This window comes from Pseudorca crassidens, chromosome 7 (assembly GCF_039906515.1).
Source record: "Pseudorca crassidens isolate mPseCra1 chromosome 7, mPseCra1.hap1, whole genome shotgun sequence".
In the NCBI taxonomy this organism is placed as follows: domain Eukaryota; kingdom Metazoa; phylum Chordata; class Mammalia; order Artiodactyla; family Delphinidae; genus Pseudorca; species Pseudorca crassidens.
Genome location: NC_090302.1, coordinates 6,131,138 through 6,143,210, shown reverse-complemented (window position 1 = coordinate 6,143,210; position 12,073 = coordinate 6,131,138). Strand labels below are relative to the sequence as shown.

Below are 12,073 nucleotides of genomic sequence, written 5' to 3'. Positions count from 1 at the left end.
CATTCGTCACCCCCGTTCGGATGACTCCAGGGCAGAGACGTGACCCGAGCGGCTGAGCATCTGCCCGGCTCCCTGGCACACTGCTGGGTGCACAGGGGCTGCTCCGCCCATTCCCATGCATTTGGTTTTCTTTTTTTCCCTCTATTTCCTTTCTGCCATTCACTCCTTCGCTTCTCCCTTTTCCTCCATCCTTCTGGCCTATCCTCAGACATCCCGCGGTCCTTGTATCCTGGAAGCTATAGAAGAGGTGCCCTTGTCCCAGCAGACAGCAGACGCTGGACACCCGGAGAGGCAGTGACTATGTGACCAGGTGGCTGCCCTGGTCCCGGGCCTGTTGTTCCGGTCCCTGATGCGGTGCAGACAGGGTCCAGCTCCCGGAGCAGGGAGGCTTGGCCGAGGCAAAGCCTGTGTGATTAGATGTGACCCCGAGGAGGACTGTGCCTGGGCACGGAGGCTGGGGCAGTGAGGAGCCTTCCTCAGTAGAATCTGACGGGCACGTGGGGAGGGGTGGCCCTGGGCCTTGTCCACACCAGGACAGGAAGTGGCTGGAGACACAGAGCTCGTTTAGTTCCGTGGGGATACTGGGTGGACCTGCGCCTGGCCAGCTGCCGAGTGCGAGGAGCACAGCCCCCCTCGAGCTCACTCAGCCTGAAAGGGCCTGGTACCGAGACAGCCCAGGAGCCTCTCCCGGTTCGGAGTGCAGAATGTGCGGTTGGGTTCGTGGAACAGGGACAGGGAGGCTTAAAGCGGGCTCAGGCCTGGTGGAAAGGTTTTGGGGCCCCTCACCAAGGATGGACCGGCTGGACATCTTTATAGAGGTTGCCCCAGGCCCCATTCTGGACCAGCGCCACCTGCCCCACCCCGGTCCTGATGGGGACAGACGTGGGCACCCATCAGGAGTGGCTTTCTCTGCTTCTCTCTCTGGGACCGCATCTGATGCGGCCACACCTCTGCTCCGCTCTTCATGGCTCTGTTCTCTCCCCACAGACGGGTTGTCCTTCCTCTCTGTGGCCTCAGCGTGCGAGGGCCTTGGAGCTTCAGCCCCGACTTCGTAAAGGCTCTGGCTCCAACCCTGCACTCCTGGGGGAGGCTCCCATCAGTCCCCTCGGGTCAGGTGTCTTGCCCTGGACCAGTTGGCCCTGGGAGAGTGGGGTCAGCGGGGGGCCGGGGGTCGGGCCCACCTGGCCCTGAGGGTCTGCGGGGGGGTGGATGAATATCAGGAAAGGGGTAGGAGCATCACCGCCCCCCCCAGATTTCCCCACCCTCTCCAAACCCCTGGCCTCTTGGGCCAGGCTGCTCCCTGCTGGCCTGGTGGGTGGTGAGGTTTCTGGGGTGCTCTCTCTCAGCTGGCTCTGAGTGGGGCCCTCAGCCCAAGCTGGTGCTTCCTCGCCCTCACCAGCTCCCACCGGGCAGCCAGCATTCCGTCCGAGCAGATGGCAGTCTCCACCTTGACCAGGCACTGTTGGAGGATGCAGGGAGGTACACCTGTTTGGTCAGCAACACGGCCGGCTCTCAGCACAGGGACGTGCAGCTGGTTGTTCAGGGTGAGTCCCGGGGTGGTGGGGGCAGGATGCGATGGGGGAGGGCACCCGGGGGGAGCTTGACCTTGAACATCTCTGTTTAAACAAATTGCACAAATAGTACATATTCACTGTAGGGAATTTAGAGATTGGACAACCCCCCGCCTCCAAAAAAAAAAAAAAAACCCCAAAACAAAAGCAACCAAACAAAAAGCAACCTCCCTTAATACTAGTAGCTAAGAAGAACCAGAATAATTTTACGTTTGGGTGTGTATCTTTCATACTTTATACACACATGAGTTTGCACATGTACGTATACACACACTGTATATATTTATATAATATATACATTATATATACTCTTTAGATATGTTGTATATAAATTATTTTTGCATGATATATATTCTTTATATAAATTAGGTATAAATCCTTTGTGTACACATACATAGAAATAGTTAGAAACCAACTGGAACCAGGTAATATTACTGTCTTGCAACCTGAGTGTTTCTTGTGACAATATTTTATGACTCTTTTCTGTCAGTAATACTCAGAAGCAGTGGTTCAAGGCTGCATGTCCCCTGTTTGGCTGAGCCAGGAGTGTCTAACCTGTCCCCTAGTGTCCTGTTTCTCACCAGCATGAACACCTGGGGATAAACATCCTCATGCTTGGGCTTCCCTGGTGGCGCAGTGGCTGAGAGTCCGCCTGCCGATGCAGGGGACACGGGTTCGTGCCCCGGTCCGGGAAGATCCCACGTGCCGCGGAGCGGCTGGGCCCGTGAGCCATGGCCGCTGAGCCTGCGCGTCCGGCAACAAAAAAATCTTCATGCTCCGCCTCTGCCCACGTGACCAATTCTTTCCCTAGGATAAACTATGGTTGTGGAATTGAGTTTTGACTCACAGAGCTTGCACATTTTTAGGGCTTTTCGTGTATTTTGCCCAGTTACTTTCCCACCCACAGCGTTGGAGAGTCCCTGTTTCCCTTCACCCACGCAACCAGGTACCACTGTTCTTTTTAACGTAAAACAAGAAGTTTAAACTAAGTCTGGTTATGTTTTGTCATTTACCGCATATGTTAATATCCTCTTTTTGTTTGTTTGTTTCACTTGTTCTATTAAAACCCCGAGGGATGAGCGGGAAGAACCCATCATTCCCCATTTCGTAGAGGAAAACTGAGGTGCAGAAGAGGCTGGGTTTAGAACCCAGCTGTCCTGTCTCCTCGTAATTCCAATTAATAAGAGCGATCAAAGGGTTGGGCATGTGTCATGTGCCAGACCTCTGAGAGGTTGTGTGCAGGTTTCACTTAATTTCCCTAACTGCTCCAAGAGGTGGGTTTAAAAGACTCTACGCTTCTGTGACGTTAAGGAAGCTGAGGCTCCGGGATGGAGGTAACTCACCAAGTCACAGGATCAGCAGAGGCTGCCTCTGTAGAAAGCCTCACGCCCTAACTTCCCACCCTGCCGCACAGCCTCCTCTGTGCAGTGGCCATTGAGCCCGTCTCTCTTGGCTAATTTCATTTCCGTTCAACAAACGCTAATCGACTTGCTGGCTTTTGCCACCTGGGAAAATCCAGAAGGGCATTTCCCACCCTAAAGGAGCTGAGTGTTACCGTCAGAGCCCTTGGCCTCTGGCTTTCCCTCCCGGTTCTGGTTTTTCCATGCCCGTTTCCCCCTCCCCTGCTCCTCTTGGAGACATCCCCCGCTCCCGCCCTGTTTTAATGCCTGCAGCTCTGGATGGCGCCCAGGACAGATTTTGCACTTGTTTTCAAGTTCACTGTGTCCTGTGAACACTATTTTCTGCCGTTTCTCATCCGTCCATCCCCAGAGAGTGAGCAGGGAATTAGGGTTAATTTAGCTTTTTAGCTGACCAAGGAATACGGGTACCAAAAGATTAAGTGGTTTATCCAAAGTCCCACAGTTAAGAAACGGCACAGCTGGTTCCTAAACACAGGCTGCCCTATGTCTGGGGCATGAATTTACAGCAGTGGTGGCTGTCTTCTTCTGTTAAAATTGTTTTGTTTTTTTTTTTAAATCATGATAAAATAGGGACTTCCCTGGCAGTCCAGTGGTTAAGACTCTGTGCTTCCACCGCAGGGGGCACGGGTTCGATCCCTGGTCGGGGGACTGAGACCCCACATGCCACATGGCACGGCCAAAAAATAAAAATATTTTAACAATCATGATAAAATATACATAATATAAAACTTGCCATTTTAACCATTTTAAAGCCTACAGTTTAGTGGCATAGATGAAGTGGCGTAAGTGGCATTCACATTGTTGCGCCACCAGGTTCGTTTGCCCAATGCACAGCAAGCCAAAGGGCTGAGACGCCGAGGTTTGCAGCGGAGGAAGGATGTGTTCACAAGACAGCCAAGCGAGGAGACAGGAGAGCAAACCTCAGGTCCACCTCTCCAAAGGCCGGGGACTTGGGGTATTTACGGGATAAGGAAGCAGGGTGGTCTTAGGCGTGGGGAAAGGTGATTGCAGGTAGGGAAAAGGTGAGGTAATTAGTGTTCTGTGCAGGCGTATCTGGGTTACATCCTTCTTCCTGGGAGGCATGTTCAAAAATGGAAGCGCCTAGCATGATCTGAGGGTGGGGTCTTTGGCCCTCTGATGTCAAAATGTCATTCACCAGATACCTGTGCAGGCCCAGTTTTAGGGTCTGTGGTCCCAACCAGTCTTAGCTGGCTTGAGCTCGAACTAGACACCAAGTTCCTGGAAAACAACTCAGACAAACATCTTATTATTTAGGCTACATGAAGCTTGGAGGGTCTGCAATTTGCAACAAAACAATTAAGCGAACTTGCTAAGTGAAGGCGGGGCTCAAGCAGAGGGGTTTTTAGCAAGCTGTAAGACAAGCCAGGAATTTCTGTTAATCCCATGGGGCACAGTTTCAGGATGGGTTTTTTTAACCCTGTACGGCACGGTTTCACAACCATCACCACCGTCCATCTCCAGAACTTTTTCACCTTCCCAAACTGAAACTCTGTACCCGCCAATTCCCCATTTCCCCCTCCCCTAGCCACTGGCCACCACCCTTTTGCTTCCTGTCTCTATGAATTTGCCTGTTCTAGGTATCTTGTGTAAGTGGAATCACACAGCATTTGTCCTTCTGTGTCTGGCTTATTTCACTTAGGGTAACATTTTCAAGGTTCCTCCATGCTGTAACGTGTGTCAGATGCTTATTCATTTTTAAGGCTGAATAATATTCCATATGGACACACCACACTCGGTTTATCCATCCCCTCTGTTTGGATTGTTTCCACCTTTGGGCTGTTGTGAATAAAGCTGCTATGAAGTTTGGTTTATGAAACTGGTTTGTTTTTAAAAGTGCCACCTAGAATCCAGCCCACGGCCACCCACCATATCACCAATGAAGGCGTTCCAGCCTCTCTCCCCTGTGTAGCCTCAGGAGTGCCCACCCCCACCGTCACCTGGACCAAGGTAGGAGAAGCCTGTTACCACAAAGGTAACCAGAGAGGTAGGCCCAGTGCATCATGGGGAGAGGAATGGTGCAAATCGCCGTGGGGTGGGGGCTCTGCTGATGCCACCTGTGACTCTACCACAGGAAACCAATGCCCTGGCCTCCAGGGATCCCCACTACAATGTGAGCAAGGACGGTACCCTGGTCATCGCCCGGCCATCTGCCCAGGATGCAGGGGCCTATGTCTGCACAGCCACCAACGCCGTGGGCTTCTCCAGCCAGGAGATGCAGCTTTCTGTCAACAGTGAGTGAGGGCCACCCCTGTCCTGGGAGAGGGACTTGCCAGGTACTGAGGCAGGGGCATGGACAGTCTGACCTCACCTGCATCCTCCTTGCATCTCATCAACCCTGCCTCTAAATTCCTCACGTCTGAAGGGCATGTAGACCAAAGCTGTCCTTCAGAGCACTGTCCCCTGTAGTGTGGGCATACTCTGAGAGAGGTTCCAACTCAGCCCTTTGCCACCGGATGGGGGGAAAGTGTCACATGAACAAGGCTGGAAAGACCCAAGGCCCTACACTGGCCCCCCTCCCATCCTGGCAGCCCCCTTCGCCCACCTTTCTCCCCAGCGCTTTGTGCCCAGACCCTTTGGCCTCCTTTCAGTTTCTTAAATGATCCATCCTGCCTCAGGGCCTTTGCATGTGCAGTTCCTTCTGTTGGACTGCCCTTCCCTTCCCTGGTCCAGCCTACTTCTCCCGTCAGTCAGATCTCAGTTCTCTGATCTCTGAGGCTGTGTCAAATCGCCTTGCTGTGAACTCTCTGGAATGTCCCTTTCTTAGTGCCCATCACAGCTGTGATTAAATAACTAACTGTGTGTTGAACTGTTTGGAACCAGTGTTTCCCCGGGGCCCTTGGCACAAAGGGAGACTGGGCATCATCTGATGGTTAATCCCGTTTATTCCTGAGAATAAGGGAGAGAGAGGAGAGGGAGGACAGAACCTGCCAGAAGGTCCCCAGGGAAGGGAAGCAGGATGGAGAGAAGCAAGAGGGGGACACTGGGGCAGGAGGGACCATGTCAGGGTCATCAAAGCAAGACGAGCTTCCAGCGGGAGGATGGGGTAGACATGTGGGGTGGGGTATGACTAGGGGAAACCATTGGATCCGAGCCCACCCACCTTCTGCATCTCTGGGGTGGCAGTGCCACCTCGGCTTCCTGGGGGAGCCGTGCTGGTCCCCTCTGGGCGCGACCCCGGACTCCCTGCTCTGTTCACACCCCCTGCATGATTCTACCTACAGCCAAGCCCAGGATCTTTGTGAACGGGTCATGTGACGCAGACAAGCCGCTGAGTGTCACAGCCAAGGCCAGTGACGAGGTGACCCTGGACTGCGAAGCCCAGGGCTCTCCACCCCCCCTGGTCACCTGGGCCAAGGACTCCCTCCCTGTGCCACCCGTCACCGACAGGTAACCCCGGTTGCGGGGCCTTGGGTCTGGGGATGGACAGAGCTTGGGGTTTGAGGAAACTGACCTCCAGGTGACCAGTGACCCGGCCAGTGTATGGGACCCTGTGGACACCCCCAGGGGCATGCAGTCCGATTACACACACGGCACTTTTGGCCATTGACCTTTAAGGGAGCACGGATGCCCTTCAGAGGGGGAAGGCCTCTGAAATAACACGCACGCAGCGCTTCACGCACGGCCGAGGGGCGCTGCGCGCAGGATCGCCTTCCATCTGCTCAGCAGAGCAGAACTGAGCGGAACTGAGGCTCAACGATGTGGGGTGACCTGCTTGTGGTCACTCAGCTAGGAAAGAGTGATGCCGCGGTTGAGACAGCCTCCTGAACGAGACGCGTGCGCCGTCCTTGCCGGCTCCGCGGACCAGATGTCTGGCAGCGGGGCTTTCAGGGAACCTGAGAGTGGGCAGAAAGGGAGGAGGTGCTTGGGCATCCTTCAAAGCCTGGCTGCACCTCCCCAGGCAGGGGTGTCAGGTGGGGTGGTTCCAGACAAGAAGGCCTCAGACTCCTGGGACCCTTGACCCTCGAGGAGTGGGGCTGTGGCGAGGGGGCAGCTCTGGCCGGTGACCTCAGCCCTGGCGGGGCCTTTGAGAAGTTCCAGATGGAGGAGGTCTCAGAGCAGCCTGCTGTGCAAGATCCCACTCCTGACACCCACACGTGGGTCTCTACCTCTCAGAACATCTGTTTGGTGCGCCCTCCTGTCCTCGAAGCCTGCACGCCTGCACGCGGCTGGGGTCCTGGGGCTGGGCTGGCGCTGTGCTGCCCCCATCCGTGCACCCTTTGGTGTCTCTGCAGCCCAGGTCGTAGGTGTGGGAGGGAGTGGTCGTCTGGGGAGCCTGCATCTCTCCGCAGAAAGCCTGGTCCTGGCTCCTCGGCTGGCAGCCGCCTGGCGGGTGCTTGTTTATTTATGGTTTGTTCCTGAAATGGCACACACCGCATTTCCCATTTGTTCACCCCTCCTTGTTGTGATGCGTTAATAGATCAGCCGGGAGCCGTAAATCTGTGAGAGCTGCTTCTGCCATCCTGAGTTTTGCTCTGTCCCTTCTCCCCTGGCCCCCTCCACTTCGTGCTGGCTTACGGCTTTCTCTTCAGATTTCTGAGATTCCAGGAGTTCACCTACGTGAGGTGGGAAAATATGCCTGGAGGGTGGGGCTGGGGGGAAGGGCTCAGAGCCTGGAGTTCGTCAGACCCGAGTGTGGATCCCGGCTGGTTCTGTATTAGTCGTGTGGCCTCAGGTGGCCGCTGGTTCCTCTTGGACCGTTTCTCCATCTGTGAAGTGGACGAGGTTGAAACCCTGTTCTCAAGATACAGTGACGGATGTGCGATGCTTAGTACATCGTCAGTGGTGGAAAATCACTTCGACGGCATTTTCCTCCTGCTGCCATAAACTAAAGCATCATTTCCAGCTTTCAAAAATTATCATCATCCTATGTGTTATTTAATTCCCACCAACTCTTTTCAGTGGAAAAGCTTTATTGAGATATAAATGGCATGCTTTCCAATTCTGTGTTTTTAAGTAAATTCTGAGTTGTGCAACCGTCACCACAATTAACTTGAGAACATTTCCAGCACCCTCCTGCACAAAAGAAATCCCCACACTCATTGGCAGCCGCTTGCCATCCCTGCGCGACCCCAGCCCAGCCCCCGGCAACCACTCATCTGCTCTCTGTCTCTGGATTGATCCGTTCGGGACGTCTCACGTAGATGGAATCGTGCGCTCTGTGGCTTTCTGTGTCCGGCTGCTTTCACTTAGCATCGTGTTTTTGAGGCGCCTGCATGTTGGAGCAGGGGTCAGGGCTTTGGTCCTCTTTGTGGCTGAATAATATTCCGTTGCCTAGATAGAGCACCTTTTGTCGATTTAGTCGCCAGTTGATGGACCGTTGGGCTGTTTCCACTTGCTGGCGATGGTGAATAACCTCACAGACCTTTGATTGTATTGACACTTCATTTGCAGGCTCTGGGTCCCCGAGGTTCTTTGGGCCTCTCCCTGTGGCATCTGATAGCTTCCCCACGCAGAACAAAGCTCCCTTTTCTGCCGGACACACGGTTCCCCTTAGTCCCACAGCCGTTCAGACAGAAGATGCAGGTTTTTAAAAACCCATGGGAAACACGCAGGGAGCAGTGGTGGTGCGGAGGTAGCTTTGCTGTCTGTCTTCTCCCCTTCCCCTCTACCTCCTCTGTCTCTTCCTCTTCCTTCTCCGAGGGACCCCCAGGGCTCAGCTTCAAAGCTGCCGTTCTGGAAGCTTGAGAACTTCTTCTGATGAGTCGTGGGTGTTCGTCTACCTCCAGGTTCTGTGCTCCTTCTGCCTGGCTGAGCTGCCCCCTCTTCTGTGGTGGCCCCCTTCTCTGTCCTTAGATGGGGGAAGGCCTGAACCTATTCGGGGTGCCCGGGGCCTCTCTCTCCCGAACCTGTGCCAACCTTGGCCAAGGGCTGCGGTCAGGGTCACCAACAGACCTCCAGTACTGGTGCTTCTTCAGAGCTCCTCGGTAACTCTGGTGCAATCAGGGTTGAGAACCACAGCGTGGCCGAGCCTCTGAGGCCTCCTGCATCTCTGTTCGGGTTGGGGGGTGGCCCTCTTCTCCTGTTGGCCATCCTGGAGGTGGGTGTGTTGAGTGGCATCATGCCTAGTGCCTTGAGGGGGAAACAGAAGCCATGGGGTGTGGGGAACTGGGATCCTGACCTCACTTCCCGGGCTGGGCCCTAACGTGCACACCCACACACCCACAGACACACATAGACATGCACAGACATAGACAGACATGCACGGACACATATAGACATGAATACACATGGACAGGCGCACAGACAGACACAGACACACATAGACACACGGCCACGCACACTGACACAAACACAGATACACACACATGTGGACATGCACACAGACACAGCAGAGATGCAGACATGAGAACACGTGGACACACACATATCTGGCTTCTGGGCCGAGGTCGGGCAGGCCACTGCTCTTTCTGGAGATTCTAGAGGATATTCTGAACTCAGGGAGCCTTGACCTCCGGAGTCAGAAAGTCCTAACGCAAAGAAAACATAGTAGGAGCTTGAGTACCCATGAAACTCTAAACCACCCACCTGTGTCCACGACCCCTTCCAGGGTGTTCTTGTAGATGCTTCCAGAGAATTACATTGAGTGCCTCTTCCATTCTGCCCTTATCATTGATATTTTTCCACATTTACCCATTTTCTAGATTCATCCTGGCCCACGTCATTGCTTTCCATTTAAAGGGCAAGATAACATTCCAGGGCGTTCAGCCCTCATCGTTGCTAAGCTTTCTCTGTTTGGGGCAGATGCTCCGTTGCCAGTTTTGGGCGGTAATAAATGGGGCTGTTGGAACATTTTTGCACAAATGCTTCTCTTTATCTCCTGGGTCATTTCCTTGGGGTATAGCCCTGAAAGCCAATGGCTGAGTCCAAGACTGGGAATGGTTATCGGGTGCCTCTTACCCTGTGGGACTGCTGCTTGTGAAAGGACCGTCTGAGTTGTGAATTCAGAATTGAAGTCCGCAGGATTTATTGAGCATCTCCTGTGCCCAGGACTGTGCCGAAACTGTCTAGGAGACAGAAGACATGGGCTCCGGCTGTGTGTGACATCAGGTAGCAAAGGACCTAGGGTCCCATCCCAGCCTTGCCCCCAACTCTCTGAATGAACCCGAGCAAGACCCTTCCCCTCTCTGGGCCTCAGTCTTCCCGCCTGAGAAGTGAAAGGGTTGGACAGGAGATGGTGGCCAGAGAGTGCCTAGTGGCTCTGGTCCCATGATTCAGCCCAGGGATGCTGGGGCGAGGTGGTGTTGCTAGGCAACAATGTTTGTTTCTGGTTCTGATGTGTATCTGGGACAGCTGCGAGTACTCCTGGCTTCAGCACTGGCTCCCGGGGGCAGCCGGCCAGGGTCCCGCACAGGGCCAAACCAGCCGCATCCGGGGGAGGGGAGGGGACAGGGAGAGGATAGAGCACCCCGAGGATGCTGCAGGGCCGTCGGCACACCCCCTCCCTCTCATGGCCCAGTGGAGAGGTGGGGGGCTGCAGCTGGGTTCTGACGATGCAGGAGAAAAGCTGCTTCCTCCTTAGAAGCGAGTGGCATGGCACGGACTGCCCAGGGGCCCCTTGTGGGGTCTTTACCTTGGGGGATCTTCATAGCTCATCTGATTCCTGGCCTGGTGGCTGGGTGACCATGGACAGCGGGACTTCATCTCTCTGGGTCTCTGCAAAAGGGGTGATGATAGTAGGATCTGCGGTTTGGCTGTTGAGGGTTTCAAGTGACAGTGTGCACGGAAGTGCTTAGCTGTGCGGTGGCGCATAGGAAGCGCTCGAGTGTAGACAGCTGTCACCTGTTAGCACCTCTGGGTTTATGTTGCACGGGCTCAGAGGATGTGTATTCTCCCCCTCGCTCACATATTGTGCTTGGCCCTTTCCTTGATATCGGGCCCCTCTTCCTAAACTGCTCCAGCTTGGGGTTTCCGTTTGGGGCTTCCTTATAAGGGTCTATGGTGTGGGTCAGGGTCAGAGCGGCCACTGGTGGTTGAAGGTGCTGTCCAGGCTGACTGGTGCTGGGGGCAGGGGGGCTGGGCAATCCCTGCTGCAGCCTCAGATCCCACCCTGGCCCGGCAGACAAGCGCCCGGCATGTGTCTGCACGTGGCGGACGTCTGCTGAGCGCTGTTGCTCTGCCGGCTGTGGTTGAGGATCAGCTTCTGGTGGGCTTGGTTCTGCAGGGGGTGCCGTTCATTCACTTGACAGCCTCCGCCCAGAAGGCTCTGCTCACACGGTGAGGTTGGACGGGCCCTCTAGAAACGGGGGCAGCAGGGGGAGCATGGGACACAGCAAGAGGGCCTGGGCGCAGGCCAACCACAGATTCTGAGCGGCCAGAGGACGGGGTGCATTTCTTTCACCCCCGTGGCCCACCTGGAACCCAGTGGCTCTTTGTCACATGAGTGAATGAATGAATGTACGAGAAATTAGCTGAACTCGGCTCCATGGAACTCAGAGCAGGGGAAGTGTAACCTGCCTGCACTCGTCAGGGAAGGGTTCGTGGAGGAGCTAGAGGCTGTGCTGCCTTGAACGGGGTCTGGGGGCAGGAGAGCAGCCTTGAGACAGGGTGGGGTGTGGGAAACAGTGTGAGCGAAGGTGGGAAGGGGTGCGTGTGTGGACAGGGACAGCTGGGATTTGCCATCAAATATTTATCAAGCACCTGTTGTGGGCCAGCACCTGTGCTAAGCGCTGGGAACATGGCAGGAACCACCTGGGCAACCTGGCCGCTCCCTTCACGGAGCCATCAGACAGCAACAGGTGATTACAGGTGTGTCAAATGCCGTAAAGCCTCCAGGAGTGTGTAAGTGAGAGAAGGGGTCTGGCTGGGGCAGCAGAGGCAGCTTCCCTGAGCCACAGAGGAGCTGGAGAGGGGACCCCAAGCTGGGTTACAGCGAAGGTGTGGCCTGGGATTTGCACTTTCTATCAGATGCCCTTTGGTCTCTCCAGGCAGATACATCCCCCTTGGAGCTCATAGGACCAGGGGGACACGGCAGGGAAGGTGGGTCTCCCTCCCCGTCCCCCGTCATCTGCATGGCTGTGTGACACTCACAGCCAACAGTGAAGCCTCCAGTGCAGCGGAGGT

General features: G+C 55.0%; 1 protein-coding gene across 2 annotated transcripts in view; it reads left to right on the top strand.

The window, feature by feature from the left end:
- HMCN2 (hemicentin 2) overlaps positions 1 to 12,073 on the top strand; it is a 150,928-nt gene that overhangs the window by 53,751 nt on the left and 85,104 nt on the right. For both annotated transcript variants that reach the window (XM_067742953.1, XM_067742952.1), the window contains exons 19-22: positions 1,400 to 1,544; positions 4,848 to 4,960; positions 5,085 to 5,244; positions 6,235 to 6,400. In XM_067742953.1, the coding sequence (XP_067599054.1) occupies positions 1,400 to 1,544; positions 4,848 to 4,960; positions 5,085 to 5,244; positions 6,235 to 6,400 (584 nt within the window). The remainder of the gene's footprint in view (positions 1 to 1,399; positions 1,545 to 4,847; positions 4,961 to 5,084; positions 5,245 to 6,234; positions 6,401 to 12,073) is intronic.